We start from the raw sequence: 19,461 nt of genomic DNA, 5'->3' as shown, positions 1-19,461 counted from the left end.
GGATTTGAGTAGGAGCAAGGAGGTCCTACTGCAGTTGTACATGGCATTGGTGAGAGTGTACCTGGAGTATTGTGTGCAATTTTGGTCTCCTAATTTGAGTAAGGACATTCTTGCTATTGAGGGAGTGTAGCGTAGGTTCACCAGGTTAATTCCCGGGATGGCAGGACTGTCATATCTTGATAGAATGGAGCGGCTGGGCTTGTATGCTCTGGAATTTAGAAGGATGAGAGAGGATCTTATAGAAACATATAAAATTCTTAGAGGATTGGACAGGGTAGATGCAGGAAAAATGTTCCCGACGTTTGGGGAGTCCCCAAGAATAAGGGGTAGGCCATTTAGTACTGAGATTAACGAAAAACATTTTCACCCAGAGTTGTGAATCTGTGGAATTCTCTGCCACAGAAGGCAGTGGAGGCCAATTCACTGCTTGTTTTTAAGAGAAAGTTAGATTTAGCTGTTAAGGCTAGGGAAATCAAGGGATATGGGGGAAAAGCCGGAACGGGGTACTGATTTTGGATGGTGGTGCTGGCCCTAAGGGCCAATGCCCTACACCTGCACCTATTTTTTTATGTTTCTATGTCTATGTCTATGTTCTAGGACATTCCAGATATAGACTAACCCAAGTGAAAAGGTTGCCCCTAAGGGCCCTCTTAAATTTATCCACTCTCACATTAAAGCAATGCGCTCTGGTTATAGAATCCTCTACTCTTGTAAAAAGACTGTGAGCATCTTTATCCATGCCCCTCAATAAGAACTGCCCTCAACTCCCCTGCATCCAAAGAAAAAAGTTGTAACCTATCCAAACTCTCCATATAACTTAAGCTCACAAATCCAGCCAACATCTCTTCTGCACTATTTCAAATGTAATGACATCATTCCTGTAGCTGACACAGCAGAACTGTAGTGTCACCAAAAACGTGTACATCTACATCATGGTGTTCCAACCTCAGTACGCTTCCCACTGAAGGCAAGTATGCCAAGTGCCTTCTTCATCACACTGTCCATCTGTCACGCCACTTCAAGATTCAAGATTCAAGAGATTCAAGAGAGTTTATTGTCATGTGTCCCAGATGGGGCAATGAAATTCTTGCTTTGCTTCAGCACAACAGAATATAGGCATGAATACGAAACAGATCAGTGTGTCCATATACCAATGTATAAATATATACACACATGAATAAATAAAACAGATAATGGGCTATTAATGTTCAGAGTTTTGTTTGGGTTTAGTTCAATAGCCTGATGGGGGAAGAAGCTGTTTCTGAACCTGGACATTGCAGTCTTCAGGCTCCTGTACCTTCGACCTGAAGGTAGCAGGGAGATGAATGTGTGGCCAGGATGGTGTGGGTCCTTGATGAGGCTGCCAGCATTTTTGAGGCAGCGACTGCGATAGATCCCCTCGATGGTAGGAAGGTCAGAGCCGATGATGGACTGGGCAGTGTTTACTACATTGTGTAGTCTTTTCCGCTCCTGGGCGCTCAGGTTGCCGATCCAAGCCACGATGCAACTGGTCAGCATGCTCTCTGCTGTGCACCTGTAGAAGTTAGAGAGAGTCCTCCTTGACTCGTGTGCTATTTGAAATCATTGACTCTGTTCTAAATGCCCCGCAGCCTGTCTGTCTGGAAGCTTCACCTGAAATGTGTAATGACTTCCTGCACTTTTTTGTTGATAAGGTTGTTTCCTTAAGGGCTAACATTTCAGCACCTGCCTCTGACCCTTCTGTTTCGGTCCCTTGCCTGGTGGTATTCGACAAGTTTGAGCCTGTGACTATATCGTATTTAAAGGATGTGGTTTCCCATATTAAGCCATCGGGTTCTCCTTGTGATGCGGTCCCTCCACATCTTTTTAAGGAGGTTTTCTCTAGTATAGGGCAGTCGGTTCTTACCATTATTAACAGCAGCTTGTGTTCTGGGGTTGTCCCCGTGAGTTTTAAGCATGCGGTAGTGCAACCACTGCTTAAGAAACCTGGCCTGGATCAATCTGTTCTGGCCAATTTTAGACCCATCTCGAAATTGCCTTTTATTTCTAAATTACTGGAGAGAGTTGTTTATGCTCAGCTAAAACTATTCCCGGAGGAGCATGATATTCGGGAGATCTTCCAGTCTGGATTTAAAACCATGCACAGCACGGAGTCAGCATTGCTAAGGGTTTTTAACGATATCCTCCTGGCTAATGATTCTGGGGATTGTGTGGTTCTTGTCCTGCTGGACTTGTCTGCCGCCTTTGATACGGTGGACCATAATATCTTATTATCTCGGCTACAGCAGTTAGTGGGCATCTGCGACAGTGCCCTGGGATGGTTCAGGTCCTATCTGGCAGGCAGAACCATGTGTGTTAGCCTTGCTGGGTTTGAATCCTCTTCCGCTCCCCTGTCATATGGGGTTCCACAGGGTTCGATTCTGGGGCCCCTGCTTTTCTCGCTGTACATACTTCCTCTGGGTTCCATCCTTAGAAAGCATGGCATCTCCTTCCACTGTTATGCAGATGATACCCAGCTTTATTTGCCGCTGAGGGGGGAAGATGCCTTTTCTGTAAAATCGCTTCTGTCTTGTTTTGATGACATTAAGTCCTGGTTGGCCCTAAACTTTCTTGGATTTAATGAAAAGAAGACAGAGGTGATTTTATTTGATCCCAATGGCTGCCGTGAACCTCCATTTGTTGATTTAGGTCCATTGTCAAGGTACGTGAAGCCAACAGTTGTGAACCTGGGTTTTAGGATGGACAGTGACTTTAAATTAGATCGCCAAATATGCGCGGTGGTTAAGTCCAGCTTCTTTCACTTAAGGAAGCTGGCGAAGGTGAAGCCCATTCTCGAGCGGCAGCATTTTGAGACAGTAATCCATGCCTTTATTACATCTAGGCTGGATTACTGTAACGCGCTCTATTTTGGTGTTGCTCGTTCTTCACTGGCTCGTCTCCAGTTGGTTCAGAATGCTGCTGCTCGCCTTTTAACAGGGACTCGAAAGAGGGAGCACATATCGCCAATTCTGGCCTCCCTACACTGGCTCCCGGTGCACTTTCGGGTTCATTTTAAGTTACTGTTATTTGTTTTTAAATCTCTGAATGGGCTCGCCCCGCCTTACCTCTCTGAGCTGCTCCACCCATACACTCCTGCCCGGTCCCTCAGGTCAGCTGGTCAGCTGCTCCTGGAGGTACCGAGGTCTAGTCGGAGGCTCAGAAGGGATAGAGCCTTCTCTGTTGCTGCTCCGGCACTCTGGAACACCCTGCCGCTGCACATCAGACAGGCCCCCTCACTGTCCATCTTCAAATCCAGTGTTAAAACGCATTTGTACTCCCTGGCTTTTGACCATGCCTGAGGCGTTGCTTCTGTTTGTGGTGTTTTTGATGTTTCTTTATTTTACATGTCTTTTCCTACTATTTCTTTTGATTGTTATTTTTGGTGTGTATTAACTTTTTTTGTCAATGATTAGTGATGTACAGCACTTTGTTGCAGCTATGTTTGTTTTTAAAGTGCTCTATAAATAAAATTATTATTATTATTATTATTGACATACCGACTCTCCGCAATCTTCTCAGGAAGTAGAGGCACTGATGTGCTCTCTTTATGATTGCATCAGTGTTCTCGGAGCAGAAGAGATCTTCAGAGAAGTGCACGCCCAGGAATTTGAAGCTCTTGACCCTTTCCACCATTGACCCATTGATATAAACGGGACTGTGGGTCCGCATCCTACCTCTTCCAAAGTCCACAATTAGTTCCTTGGTTTTGCTGGTGTTGAGGGCCAGGATATTATGCTGGCACCATTTGGTCAATCGGTCGATCTCTCTTCTATACTCTGACTCGTCCCCATCAATGATACGTCCCACAACAGTGGTGCCGTCAGCGAACTTGATGATGGAGTTCGCACGATGACCAGCTACGCAGTCATGAGTATAGAGTGAGTACAGCAGGGGGCTGAGCACGCAGCCTTGAGGTGCTCCTGTGCTGATTGTTATCGAGGCTGACACCTTTCCACCAATTCAAACAGTGTGTGGTCTGTAAATGAGGAAGTCGAGGATCCAATTGCAGAGAGATAGAAACATAGACATAGAAACATAGAAATTAGGTGCAGGAGTAGGCCATTCGGCCCTTCGAGCCTGCACCACCATTCAATACGATCATGGCTGATCATCCAACTCAGTATCCCGTACCTGCCTTCTCTCCATACCCTCTGATCCCCTTAGCCACAAGGGCCACATCTAACTTCCTCTTAAATATAGCCAATGAACTGGCCTCGACTACCCTCTGCGGCAGTGAGTTCCAGAGATTCACCACTCTCTGTGTGAAAAAAGTTCTTCTCATCTCGGTTTTAAAGGATTTCCCCCTTATCCTTAATCTGTGACCCCTTGTCCTGGTCTTCCCCAACATCGGGAGCAATCTTCCTGCATCTAGCCTGTCCAACCCCTTAAGAATTTTGTAAGTTTCTAAGTTTCTATGCGCAGAGACCCAGTTCTGAGAGTTTGATAACCAGCTTGGAGGGGATGATTGTATTAAATGCCAAGCTGTAATCAATGAATAACAGCCTGACAAATGAGTTTTTGTTGTCCAAGTGGTCCAGAACGGAGTGGATAGCCAGCGAGATCGCATCCACCGCTGATCTGTTGTGGCAGTATGCGAACTGCAGTGGGTCCAGGTTATTATGGAGGTAGGAGTTGATTTGCGCCATGATCAACTTCTCAAAGTACTTCATCACCACCGACATTAGTGCCACTAATCGTTGAGGCATGTCACCTTGCTCTTCTTGGGCACCGGTATTATTGATGCCCTTTTAAAGCAGGTGGGAACCTCAGACCTCAGAAGTGAGAGGTTGAAAATGTCCGTAAAAACTCCAGCCAGGTGGTCTGCACAGGTTTTTAGAACACGACCAGGTATACCATCAGGTCCAGGTGCTTTTCGAGGGTTCACCCCTCTGAAGGATTTTCTGACGTTGTGACTGCCTCTGTGACTGTGACTGAAATACCATCACAGCGAATGGGGCTCTCCCTATCAAAGCGTGCGTAAAATGCATTGAGCTCGTCAGGGAGTGATGCTACGCCGACATACGAGCTACCTCCTGATTTCGCCTTGAAGGAGGTGATTACATTCAGGCCTCGTCACAGCTGCCGAACATTTGTCTCATCCTCCAGCTTGGAGCAGAAGTCCCTCTTGGCCTTTTTGATGGCCTTACCAAGGTTGTATCTGGACTTCTTGTAGACCACTGTATCATCAGACATGAATGCCCAGTGTCTGGTCTTCAGGAGAGTGCGGATCTCAAAGTTCATCCAAGGCTTCTGATTGGGAAACACTCGGAAGGTTTTTGTCGCGATGCAGTCCTCCACACATTTCTTTATGAAGTCTGTGGCTTATTCGTTCAGGTCCGTTGCCGAGTCCCTGAAAATTGTCCAGTCTACAGACTCCAAACAGTCCTAGAGTTGTTCCTCTGCCCCCCCCCCCCCCCCCCCCCCACGACCATCTCTGTACAATCCTCACCTCTGGGGGTGCGCTCTTTAATTGCTGCCTGTAGGCAGGAAGAAGCAGTATGGTCGGATTTACCGAAGTGAGGGCGAGGAATGGAGCGATAGGCATTCTTGATGGTGGTGGAACCTTACACCTGTACTCCCAGACCTCTCTTTTCTGCAGTCTTCAGGGCTCTACTATTTACATTGTAAGTCCTTCCCTGCTTTGACAAACCCAAGTGCAGCCTCACACTTGTCAGTGTTAAATTCCATTTGTCATTCTTTGGCTAACCTTCCCAACAGATTTAGATCTTGTTGTAAACTTAGATATCCTTAGTCATTGTCTGCTACACAACTAATTTTGGTTTCATCAGCAAATTTACTAACTATTAACTTTGATGTCATACAAATGGTTAATATGCATCTCTATATAACTAAAAGTCTTTGTCTTGTTTGTGTCTGTGTGTGCGTGTATGTGTGTGTGTATCTGGTTAATTCCTATCTTCTACCAAACGTTATGCCACAGCCTTCCCATTTTCACACATCCTACTCACATTTTTCCCATCGAGGCGATAAATATCTTCCCGTCGCATTCCCACCTATGTTTCTAAAGTTATTAATCGTTTAAAGTTTTAAACTTGCCTCAAGACCATATAACCATATAACAATTACAGCACGGAAACAGGCCATCTCGACCCTTCTAGTCCGTGCCGAACACATAATCTCCCCTAGTCCCTGCTCAAACAATACCTGCTCAAAGTCTCACTATAGTTCACACCCTCTAGTCCTGGCAACATCCTCGTAAATCTTCTCTGTACAATTTCCAGCTTAACAACACCTTTCCTATAACATGGTGCCCAGAACTGAACACAATACTATAAATGCGGCCTCACCAAAGTATTATACAACTGCAACATATAACCATATAACAATTACAGCACGGAAACAGGCCATCTCGGCCCTTCTAGTCCGTGCCGAACACGTATTCTCCCCTAGTCCCATATACCTGCGCTCAGACCATAACCCTCCATTCCCTTCCCATCCATATAACTATCCAATTTATTTTTAAATGATAAAAACGAACCTGCCTCCACCACCTTCACTGGAAGCTCATTCCACACAGCTACCACTCTCTGAGTAAAGAAGTTCCCCCTCATGTTACCCCTAAACTTCAGTCCCTTAATTCTCATATCATGTCCCCTTGTTTGAATCTTCCCTACTCTCAGTGGGAAAAGCTTTTCCACGTCAACTCTGTCTATCCCTCTCATCATTTTAAAAACCTCTATCAAGTCCCCCCTTAACCTTCTGCGCTCCAAAGAATAAGGCTCTAACTTATTCAACCTTTCTCTGTAACTTAGTTGCTGAAACCCAGGCAACATTCTAGTAAATCTCCTCTGTACTCTCTCTATTTTGTTGACATCCTTCCTATAATTAGGCGACCAAAATTGTACACCATACTCCAGAATTGGCCTCACCAATGACTTGTACAATTTTAACATTACATCCCAACTTCTATACTCAAGACATCAACCATCGTGCCAGTGCCCAAACAGTCAGCTACAGGGAGTCTCAACGATTTCCGCCCAGTGGCACTCACCCCTGTCATTGCAAAGTGCTTTGAGCGGCTGATCTTGGCTCACCTCAAAGCCAGCTTCCCCCCCCACACTGGACCCCCAACAGTTTGCCTACCGGACCAACAGGTCTACAGAGGACGCCATATCGGCGGCCCTACACTCTGCCCTGTACGGATCCAACGCCATTATTAAGTTTGCTGACGATACCACGGTAGTAGGGCTGATCAGCGACAACGATGAGTCAGCCTACAGGGATGAGATCCAGCACCTGACCACCTGGTGTGCCAACAATAACCTCGTCCTCAACTCCAAAAAGAGGAAGGAGATTATTGTTGACTTCAGGCAGACCAGAGGAGGCAGTCATACCCCCATCCATATAAACGGGACTGAGGTGGAGCGCGTCTCCAGCTATAAATTCCTCGGAGTACATATCTCGGAGGATTTGTCCTGGTCCCTCAACACCTCCAAGCTGATCAAAAAGGCACAGCAGCGCCTTTACTTCCTTAGGAGGCTCAAGAAAGCCCACCTGTCCCCCCAGATCCTGACCAACTTTTACCGCTGTACCATAGAGAGTATCCTGACCACCTGCTTCACGGTATGGTACAGCAGCTGCACTGCTGCGGACAGGAAGGCACTACAACGGGTGGTGAAAACCGCGCAGCACATCATCGGTGCCCCGCTCCCTGCCATGGATGCCCTCCACCGAAAACGGTGTCTGAGACGGGCTGGGAAGATCATCAAAGACCCCTCACACCCCAACCATGGACTGTTTGCCCTCCTCCCATCAGGGAGGCGGTACAGGAGCCTCAGGTCACGTACTAGTAGGATGAGGAAAAGCTTCTACAACAACACAATCACACTGCTGAACTTGGAGTCCCGACGATAGATTTCTCTGGTCCCTCCGTCCCCTTTATTTAATCATTCTGTATTTCCTGATTATTCTGTATCTTCCTTCTTTCTATTTTTTTTGTTTTTCTTTATGTACAACTACTACGGACTGACGCAAAACTGCATTTCGTTGTACTGATACTTGTATTTGTGCGATGACATTAAAGTTGAATTGAATTGAATTAAAAACAGCCTGAAATATTACCCATTTCAGAAAAAAAGAACGGATTGACTTCACAATGCACTTGCAAGGCAGGACGGGACACTCCAGCGCTCGCGGTGAACGAGGAGAACTCTACCGCTGCGCCACTGCGTTGTGTCATTGTTCTAAAGAGCTTGATGACAACTTAATGATTCACGCAACATGACACATGCTAATAGCTTTATGTTAGTTCATTCAGGCTTTGGCCTCAAATGAAGATCCATGCAGTGAGAGTGAATAGCTATCAGCTTGGGAATTAGAGCACAAAATATCCAGAAGTTATTACACAGTGAAAAGAAATGGCAACAGTAATTCTTACCAAATCCTCAGCGATTGTCCGAAAAGCCACCCAGTTTAGTTGAGAACAGCTGTCATACATAATGTTTTTGATTAGTCTTGCTGAATTGTGTAGTGGTAATGTGCCACACAGGGGTGTGGGTAAATTATTTGAAGCAACATCTGATCTCTGCCAGGAAATAAAAAAACATATTAATAGTTGTGGCCTCGTAATATTGTCTAACCAGTAATAGCGGTAGCCACCAATCATAGAATAATGAAGTGCTTTTCTTGTATTGTTAGACAACAGAAAAATTAGCAATTAGATTAATATACTACACTGAAGATTACAGTGAATGCATGAGAAACAATGGTTATACAATGCACATGATAAAAGTGAGCCACTGTATCTTTAAATTTAGGAGGCCAGATGAAGGGTGTCGACCTGAAACGTCACCTATTCCTTTTCTCCTAAAACTAAGCGGAAGCTCAGAGGGGACCGTGCCTTTGCTGTGTCAGCACCGAGATTATGGAATGAATTGCCTCTACACGTTAAACAGGCCCCTTCTCTGGCTGTTTTTAAATCACTCCTGAAGACACATCTATTCTCCGTGGCCTTTGTAGACCAGTAAGGTGTCGAATTGTTTATTTACTTTATTTGCTTAATTTTACTGCGTGGTTCATACTCATGTTTTATGTCTTTTAATTTATTGTTGAATTTTGTATGTAATTTATGCGCCTCATGTTAGCTGTATGTTCTGTTATTTTGCCTGTTTTATGATGTCTTGCTTATTTTTTTTCTGTACAGCACTTTGGTCAGCTTTGGTTGTTTTTTAAAGTGCTTAACAAATAAAGTTGGATTGGATTGGATTTTCTCCAGAGATGCTGTCTGACCCACTGAGTTACTCCAACCTTTTGTGTCTATCTTCGGCCAAATCTATTCACTGCAGTCAGAGTTATAGAGCTATACAGCACAGAAACCAGCCCTTTGACCCAATTTGTGCACAGCTACCAAATTGCTTAACTGGGTTAGTCCTACGTGCCTGCACCAGGCCAATCTCTCTCCAATCCATGTACCTGCCCAGGCGCCTTGTCACAATGTCACAATTTATCTGTCTCTACCACTTCCTTTGGTGGCATATTCCACTTATGCACCACTCTGTGTGGGGAAAAAGTTGGCCCTTAGGTCTCTTTTAACTCTTTCCCCACTCACCTTAAACCTCTTTAGTTTTTGATTGTCCTACGTGGAAAAAATACTAAGGCGAGTCACTTATCCATGCTCCTCACGATTTTGAAATCTCAATCAGGTCACCCCATGGCTTCCTATGCACCACAGAAAAGACCCAGTCTTTCACTGGAAGATTGTTACCAGCAGTTTTCACAAGACTGCACTTAAAACTGCACTTAAGACTGCACATACAAACTGAAAGCACATGGCATTGGGGGTTCAGTATTGAGGTGGATAGAGAACTGGCTGGCAAACAGGAAGCAAAGAGTAGGAGTAAACGGGTCCTTTTCACAATGGCAGGCAGTGACTAGTGGGGTACCGCAAGGCTCAGTGCTGGGACCCCAGCTATTTACAATATATATTAATGATCTGGATGAGGGAATTGAAGGCAATATCTCCAAGTTTGCGGATGACACTAAGCTGGGGGGCAGTGTTAGCTGTGAGGAGGATGCTAGGAGACTGCAAGGTGACTTGGATAGGCTGGGTGAGTGGGCAAATGTTTGGCAGATGCAGTATAATGTGGATAAATGTGAGGTTATCCATTTTGGTGGCAAAAACGGGAAAGCAGACTATTATCTAAATGGTGGCTGATTGGGAAAGGGGGAGATGCAGCGAGACCTGGGTGTCATGGTACACCAGTCATTGAAGGTAGGCATGCAGGTGCAGCAGGCAGTAAAGAAAGCAAATGGTATGTTAGCTTTCATTGCAAAAGGATTTGAGTATAGGAGCAGGGAGGTTCTACTGCAGTTGTACAGGGTATTGGTGAGACCACACCTGGAGTATTGCGTACAGTTTTGGTCTCCAAATCTGAGGAAGGACATTATTGCCATAGAGGGAGTGCAGAGACGGTTCACCAGACTGATTCCTGGGATGTCAGGACTGTCTGCCGAATGGCCTACTCCTGCACCTAATTTGACATTCTAAAGCTTTAGACTGGTGAAAACAAAGTCCATAGTCTGTAAAAGGCAGTGGTGTGTTTTTCTTTATTAGTTCAGGCAGAGAATACAAAAAAGCCATACAGAACCCAGGAGCATGAAATTATGGAGATGAGGATTTTCCCCCGACCCAGAGTGTAGGAATCTGGAACTCACCAGAAAGGGAGATGGGATAGAAATTCTCATTATATTTAAATAGTAGATCAATAAGTGTGACTTGCAGTACGACAAATCTAGTGATCAGATGGACAATGACTTGAAGCCCAAGAATTACACCCACGATCTAATTGAATGTTGGAGTACAAACATCATTTGTTTGACTCCTGATTTAATTTCGTATGTTCTCAGATGATAATAATACCGAAGGCTAATGTCCTGTTTCTGTGCTGTATGATATTGCAACTCCAACACAGAACATAGAACAGAATAGCACAGAACAGGCCCTTTGGCCCACGATGTCCGTGCTGAACATGATGCCTAGCTGAATTGCTTTAATCTGCAATTACATAATCCATATCCTTCTATGCCCTGCACTTCCATGTGCTTATCTAAAAGCCTCACAAATGTCACTATCGCCTGCCTCCACCACCATCTCTGACAGTGCATCACAGGCCTCCACCACTCTTTGTGCCCTGCACATCTCCATTAAACATTCCCACATTCCCTCTCTCACTTTATAGTTATGCCCTCTGGTGTTGCACATTTCCACCCCGGAAAAAAGGTTCTGTCAACCCTATCTACACCTCTCATAATTTTATATGCTTCTATCGTATCCACTCAACCTCCGACATTATAGGGGAGATGAGGATTTTCAAGCATCTAACTATCAAAATGAACATTAAACTTTATAATTTGGGGAAGGACATTCTTGCTATTGATAGAGTGCAGCGTAGATTTACAAGGTTAATTCCCGGGATGGCGGGACTGTCATATGCTGAGAGAATGGAGCGTCTGGGCTTGTACATTCTGGAGTTTAGAAGGATGAGAGGGTTTCACATTGAAACATATAAGATTGTTAAGGGTTTGGACACGCTAGAGGCAGGAAACATGTTCCCGATGTTGGGGGAATCCAGAACCAGGGGCCACAGTTTAAGAATAAGGAGTAAGCCATTTAGAACAGAGACGAGGAAACACTTTTTCTCACAGAGAGTTGTGAGTCTGTGGAATTCTCTGCCTCAGAGCGCAGCGGAGGCAGGTTCTCTGGATGCTTTCAAGAGAAAGCTAGATAGGGCTCTTAAAAATAGCAGTCAGGGGATATGGGGAGAAGGCAGGAACAGGGTATTGATTGGGGATGATCAGCCATGATCACATTAAATGGTGGTGCTGGCTCGAAGGGCCGAATGGCCTACTCCTGCACCTATTATCTATAATATATAGGTTACCTATGTTTTGAAGCAAAATGACCTGTTTCAACATCAATCATTTTACTTTTGACTTCTTTGCAGAACCTGGCTATAAAACCCATTGCATCAGGGCCCCAGTATCAGATTGACTCAGGTGTTTATTCTTGTAAAATATTTGGTCTCAGCCTCTGGCCAGACAGGCTCTGACATACCAGAGCAACCAAGCTAAGTACTTTAACCCGATCAGAATCGTTTTCTTGGCATGATGCCTTCTTTCTTAATCAGAGAGTACATGTAACATAACAATTTATTTAAAGCTCCAGATCAGCATGGGTATGGTAATCATCCTTGTTTTCTGGAATTTACTAATATACTTATTTCAGTGAATTACTCTAATTAAGGTCTATGGATCATTCTTACCTGTTGAATCTCTTCTATCTCAAGCTGTAGAGAATATTCTGGAGCTCTTACAGGAGGAATGGGAGTTTGCAATTGTACATCTTGGATGCCAAAGGGTCTGCTGGTATGGAAAAGTTAAAACTGAGCTAAGTTCAAACTGAACTAAGAACCTTCATAAGATTTGAATAAGTGATAAATGACGCTCGACTGACTTAATTACTGATCACAAATCTCTTAACAGGATTTAAATGACTCCCGCATGCCTGATGTGGACTTACCCAATAACAGCTGTTCCCAGTTTAAAAAACAAAGTGCTGGGGTAACTCAGCAGGTCATGCAACACCTCTGGAGAACATGGGTAGCCGACGTTTTGGGTCGGGACCCTTCTTCAGACTGTCTGACATACTGCTGAGTTACTTCAGCACTTTGTTTTTTTTTGGTAAATCAGCATCTGCAGTTCCTTGTGTCCCCAATTTACTCTCACTAGCTTCTGCCAAATAAAGTTGTTACTCCAATATAGTACATTCCCCCAAAGTACAGACTTATCCATATTCATAACTATCTTAACATTTGGGTGTTTCATGGGAAGGGTATTTTGGGAACAATGATCACATCTTAATGTCGTCTGGTTAGGCTCGCATCCCAATGCAATGCAGTGTGACCTCTCCTCGAGCTGGACTATTCACATACATTTTATGAAACTCTTTTGGAGACACCAAAGGCCTGAGTCAATATTTGAGGTTAAAATCTCCCACTACGACAACCCTATTGCTTTTACATCTTTCCTTAATCTGTATACATAGCTGTTCCTCTATCAACTGCTGGCAATATAAGACAATCACTCATCCATCTGCATATAACCATATTCCTACATTCCCTGCATCTCCTTATCGCCTATCCAAAAGTTCCTTAAATGCCGCTAACATATCTGCTTCAGCCACCTTCCACTGTAGTGCACTCCAGGTACTCACCACCCTGTGTGAAAAAAATGCCCTGTGCATCTTTAAACTTTGCCCCTCTCACCTTAAAGCTAGGGCCTTTAGCATTTGATTTTTCCATCCCGAGAATCAGGTCTCCCCACAACCTCTGACCTCTACCATGGGGGACTTTATCAAATACCTTCCTAAAATCTATGCAGACAACATGGTGGAGTTGCAGGTAGACAAGGTGGTCAAAAAGGCTTTTTGCACATTGGCCTTCATCAGTCAGAGTATTGAGTATAGAAGTTAGGAGGTAATGTTTTTTTTTTTTTGAAGAGGTTACTCGGGAAATTGATGAGGGCAAAGCAGTGTATGTTGTATATATGGATTTCAGTAAGGCCTTTGACAAGGTTCCTCATGGAAGGTTGGTTAAGAAGTTTCAATGGTTGGGTATTAATAGCCGGGGCTATGACAGAAATATTTCAAATGTCATTAGAAACGGGAATAGTCCCCGAGGATTGGCGTACTGCGCATGTTGTTCCATTGTTTAAAAAGGGTTCTAAGAGTAAACCTAGCAATTATAGACCTGTTAGTTTGACTTCAATGGTGGGCAAATTAATGGAAAAGATACTTAGAGATAATATATATAAGCATCTAGATAAACAGGGTCTGATTAGGAACAGTCAACATGGATTTGTGCCTGGAAGGTCATGTTTGACTAATCTTCTTGAATTTTTTGAAGAGGTTACTAGGGAAATTGACGAGGGTAAAGCAGTGGATGTTGTCTATATGGACTTTAGTAAGGCCTTTGACAAGGTTCCTCATGGAAGGTTGGTTAAGAAGGTTCAACTGTTGGGTATAAATGCAGTAATAGCAAGATGGATTCAACAGTGGCTGAATGGGAGAAGCCAGAGGGTAATGGTGGATGGCTGTTTATCGGGTTGGAGGCAGGTGACTAGTGGGGTGCCTCAGGGATCTGTGTTGGGTCCTTTGTTGTTTGTCATGTACATCAATGATCTGGATGAAGGTGTGGTAAATTGGATTCGTAAGTATGCAGATGATACCAAGATAGGGGGTGTTGTGGATAATGAAGAGGATTTCCAAAGTCTACAGAGTGATTTAGGCCATTTGGAAAAATGGGCTGAAAGATGGCAGATGGAGTTTAATGCTGATAAATGTGAGGTGCTACACCTTGGCAGGACAAATCAAAATAGGACGTACATGGTAAATGGTAGGGAATTGAAGAATACAGTTGAACAGAGGGATCTGGGTATAACCGTGCATAGTTCCTTGAAGGTGGAATCTCATATAGATAGGGTGGTAAAGAAAGCTTTTGGTATGCTAGCCTTTATAAATCAGAGCATTGAGTATAGAAGCTGGGATGTAATGTTAAAATTGTACAAGGCATTGGTGAGACCAAATCTGGAGTATGGTGTACAATTTTGGTCGCCCAATTATAGGAAGGATGTCAACAAAATAGAGCGAGTACAGAGGAGATTTACTAGAATGTTGCCTGGGTTTCAACAACTAAGTTACAGAGATAGGTTGAATAAGTTAGGTCTTTATTCTCTGGAGCGCAGGAGAGGCCCAGAGGCCCAGTTGGTGAGAGGGGAGGAGTACCTGCGCTGTAAGTATAAAATACACCGCGGGGGCTTGTTTCCACAGAGGCCCAGGGAGCCGTTGGTGAGAGGGGAGGAGTACCTGCGACCAAATCGCCAACGTTCCAGAGAAGGAGTCTGGGGGAAGCCTCTGATTGGTTTACATTTTTACATTTTTGCCTTTAGGTTAAGGATTCTGGGAGATAAGGATTCTGGGAGATAAGGATTCTGGGAGTTAAGGGTACAGTATTTATTAGTAAAGTTTAACGGATAAAGTTTTGTGTTTTTTAATATTTAATATAGTTAAATTGGGAGTAGGATATGTCGGTGGAGATTGGCCCCGTGGTTTGCTCAGCCTGCAACATGTGGGAGATCAGGGATATGGTCGGTGTCCCTGGTGACTATGTTTGCAGGAAGTGTGTACAGCTGCAGCTCCTGGCAGACCGCATTGAACGATTGGAGCTGCGGTTGGATTCATACTGGAGCATCCACGACGCTGAGAAAGTCGTGGACAGCACGTACAGTGAGTTGGTCACACCGCAGGTAAAAGGTAAGAGGACAGAAAGGGAACGGGTGGCCAATAGTCAGCAAAGCAGTAGGCAGGTAGTGCAGGAGTCCCCTGCGGTCATCTCCCTCCTAAACAGGTACACCATTTTGGAAACTGTTGAGGGAGATTGCTCATCAGGGGAAGGCAGCAGCAGCCAAGTTCATGGCACCATGGGTGGCTCTGCGGCACATGAGGGGGGGAAAAAGTGTGGAAGGGCAATAGTAATAGGGGATTCAATTGTCAGGGGAATAGATAGGCGTTTCTGCGGCCGCAAAAGAGACTCCAGGATGGTATGTTGCCTCCCTGGTGCAAGGGTCAGGGATGTCACTGAACGGCTGCAGAACATTCTGGAGGGGGAGGGTGAACAGCCAGTTGTCGTGGTGCATATTGGCACCAACGATATAGGTAAAAAAAGGGATGAGGTCCTACAGAATGAATTTAGGGAGCTAGGAGATAAGCTTAAAAGTAGGACCTCAAAGGTAATAATCTCTGGATTACTACCAGTACCACGGGCCAGTCAGAGCAGAAATAGGAGGATATTGCAGATGAATACGTGGCTTGAAAAATGGTGCAAGGGGGAGGGATTCAAATTTTTAGGGCATTGGAACCAGTTCTGGGGGAGGTGGGACCAGTACAAACAGGACGGTCTGCACCTGGGCTGGAATGGAACCAATGTCCTTGGGGGGGTGTTTGCTACTGCTGTCGGGGAGGATTTAAACTAATGTGGCAGGGGGATGGGTACAAGAGCAGAGGGGCAGGGGGGTGTAAAATGAAGGTAGAAGCAATAGGTAGCAAGGTGAAAAGTAAAAGTGGCAGGCAGACAAAACCAGGGCAAAAATCAAAAAGGGCCACTTTTCAACATAATTGTATAAGGGGTAAGAGCGTTGTAAAAACAAGCCTGAAGGCTTTGTGTCTCAATGCAAGGAGTATTCGTAATAAGGTGGATGAGTTGAACGTGCAGATAGCCATTAATGATTATGATATAGTTAGATATTCAATATTCAATCAGGGATATTCAATATTCAGGAGGGATAGACAGAAAGGAAAAGGAGGTGGGGTAGTGTTGCTGGTTAGAGAGGAGATTAACGCAATGGAAAGGAAGGACATTAGTTTGGAGGATGTGGAATCGGTATGGGTAGAGCTGCGAAACAATAAGGGGCAGAAAACGCTGGTGGGTGTTGTGTACAGGCCACCTAACAGTAGTAGTGAAGTTGGAGATGGTATCAAACAAGAAATTAGAAATGCTTGCGACAAAGGCAAAGCAGTTATAATGGGTGACTTCAATCTACATATAGATTGGGTGAATCAAACTGGCAGGGGTGCTGAGGAAGAGGATTTCTTGGAATGTATGCGGGGTAGTTATCTAAATCAACATGTAGAGGAACCAACGAGAGAGCTGGCTATTTTAGACTGGGTATTGAGTAATGAGGAAGGGTTAGTTAGTAGTCTTGTTGTGCGTGGCCCCTTGGGCAAGAGTGACCATAATATGGTTGAGTTCTTCATTAGGATGGAGAGTGACATTGTTAATTCAGAAACAATGGTTTTGAACTTAAAGAAAGGTAACTTTGAGGGTATGAGACGTGAATTGGCCAAGATTGACTGGCAATTAATTCTAAAAGGGTTGACGGTGGATATGCAATGGAAGGCATTTAAAGACTGCATGGATGAACTACAAAAATTGTTCATCCCAGTTTGGCAAAAGAATAAATCAGGGAAGGTAGTGCATCCATGGATAACAAGGGAAATCAGGGATAGTATCAAAGCAAAGGATGATGCGTACAAACTAGCCAGAAAAAGCAGCATACCGGAGGACTGGGAGAAATTCAGAGACCAGCAGAGGAGGACGAAGGGCTTAATTAGGAAAGGAAAAATGGATTATGAAAGAAAACTGGCAGGGAACATAAAAACTGACTGCAAAAGTTTTTATAGATATGTGAAAAGAAAGAGATTAGTTAAAACAAATGTAGGTCCCTTGCAGTCAGAAACAGGTGAGTTGATCATGGGGAACCAGGATATGGCGGACCAATTGAATAACTACTTTGGTTCCGTCTTCACTAAGGAAGACATAAATGATCTGCCGGAAATAGCAGGGGCCCTCGGGTCAAAGGAGGTGGAGGAATTGAGTGAAATCCAGGTTAGTCGGGAAGTGGTGTTGGGTAAATTGAATGGATTAAAGGCCGATAAATCCCCAGGGCCAGATAGACTGCATCCCAGAGTACTTAAGGAAGTAGCTCCAGAAATAGTGGATGCATTAGTAATAATCTTTCAAAACTCTTTAGATTCTGGAGTAGTTCCAGAGGATTGGCGGGTAGCAAACGTAACCCCACTTTTTAAGAAGGGAGGGAGAGAGAAAACGGGGAATTACAGACCAGTTAGCCTAACATCGGGAGTGGGGAAACTGCTAGAGTCAGTTATTAAAGATGGGATAGCAGCACATTTGGAAAGTGGTGAAATCATTGGACAAAGTCAGCATGGATTTACGAAAGGTAAATCATGTCTGACGAATCTTATAGAATTTTTCGAGGATGTAACTAGTAGCGTGGATAGGGGAGAACCAGTGGATGTGGTGTATCTGGACTTCCAGAAGGCTTTCGACAAGGTCCCACATAAGAGATTAGTATACAAACTTAAAGCACAAGGCATTGGGGGTTCAGTATTGATGTGGATAGAGAACTGGCTGGCAAACAGGAAGCAAAGAGTAGGAGTAAACGGGTCCTTTTCACAATGGCAGGCAGTGACTAGTGGGGTACCGCAAGGCTCAGTACTGGGACCCCAGCTATTTACAATATATATTAATGATCTGGATGAGGGAATTGAAGGTAATATCTCCAAGTTTGCGGATGACACTAAGCTGGGGGACAGTGTTAGGTGTGAGGAGGATGCTAGGAGACTGCAAGGTGACTTGGATAGGCTGGGTGAGTGAGCAAATGTTTGGCAGATGCAGTATAATGTGGATAAATGTGAGGTTATCCATTTTGGTGGCAAAAACGGGAAAGCAGACTATTATCTAAATGGTGGCCGATTGGGAAAGGGGGAGATGCAGCGAGACCTGGGTGTCATGGTACACCAGTCATTGAAGGTAGGCATGCAGGTGCAGCAGGCAGTAAAGAAAGCGAATGGTATGTTGGCTTTCATAGCAAGAGGATTTGAGTATAGGAGCAGGGAGGTTCTACTGCAGTTGTACAGGGTCTTGGTGAGACCACACCTGGAGTATTGCGTGCAGTTTTGGTCTCCAAATCTGAGGAAGGACATTATTGCCATAGAGGGAGTGCAGAGAAGGTTCACCAGACTGATTCCTGGGATGTCAGGACTGTCTTATGAAGAAAGACTGGATAGACTTGGTTTATACTCTCTAGAATTTAGGAGATTGAGAGGGGATCTTATAGAAACTTACAAAATTCTTAAGGGGTTGGACAGGCTAGATGCAGGAAGATTGTTCCCAATGTTGGGGAAGTCCAGGACAAGGGGTCACAGCTTAAGGATAGGGGGGAAATCCTTTAAAACCGAGATGAGGAGAACTTTTTTCACACAGAGAGTGGTGAATCTCTGGAACTCTCTGCCACAGAGGGTAGTTGAGGCCAGTTCATTGGCTATATTTAAGAGGGAGTTAGATGTGGCCCTTGTGGCCAAGGGGATCAGAGGCAGGTACGGGATACTGAGTTGGATGATCAGCCATGATCATATTAAATGGCGGTGCAGGCTCGAAGGGCCGAATGGCCTACTCCTGCACCTAATTTCTATGTTTCTATGTTAAGGGGGGACCTGATAGAGGTCTTTAAAATGATGAGAGGGATAGACAGAGTTGATGTGGACAAGCTTTTCCCTTTGAGAATAGGGAAGATTCAAACAAGAGGACATGACTTCAGAATTAAGGGACAGAAATTTAGGGGTAATATGAGGGGGAACTTCTTTACGCAGAGAGTGGTAGCGGTGTGGAATGAGCTCCCAGTGGAAGTGGTGGAGGCAGGTTCATTGGTATCATTTAAAAATAAATTGGATAGGCATATGGATGAGAAGGGAATGGAGGGTTATGGTATGAGTGCAGGCAGGTGGGACTAAGGGGAAAAAACATTTGTTCGGCACGGACTTGTAGGGCCGAGATGGCCTGTTTCCGTGCT

General features: G+C 44.6%; 1 protein-coding gene across 19 annotated transcripts in view; it reads right to left on the bottom strand.

Moving 5' to 3' along the window:
• Positions 1 to 19,461, bottom strand: part of LOC129694990 (protein KASH5-like) — a 244,456-nt gene that overhangs the window by 61,089 nt on the left and 163,906 nt on the right. For 17 of the 19 annotated variants that reach the window (XM_055631736.1, XM_055631746.1, XM_055631735.1 and 14 more), the window contains 2 exons: positions 12,300 to 12,399; positions 8,417 to 8,563 (listed from right to left, as the gene is read on the bottom strand). In XM_055631736.1, coding sequence (XP_055487711.1) covers positions 8,417 to 8,563; positions 12,300 to 12,399 — 247 coding nt within the window. The remainder of the gene's footprint in view (positions 1 to 8,416; positions 8,564 to 12,299; positions 12,400 to 19,461) is intronic. The other 2 variants (XM_055631731.1, XM_055631739.1) reach the window with 1 other exon arrangement.

The sequence above is a fragment of the Leucoraja erinacea genome, unplaced genomic scaffold (genome assembly GCF_028641065.1).
Source record: "Leucoraja erinacea ecotype New England unplaced genomic scaffold, Leri_hhj_1 Leri_88S, whole genome shotgun sequence".
NCBI classification, from domain to species: domain Eukaryota; kingdom Metazoa; phylum Chordata; class Chondrichthyes; order Rajiformes; family Rajidae; genus Leucoraja; species Leucoraja erinaceus.
This window is presented reverse-complemented; position numbering and strand designations above follow the sequence as displayed.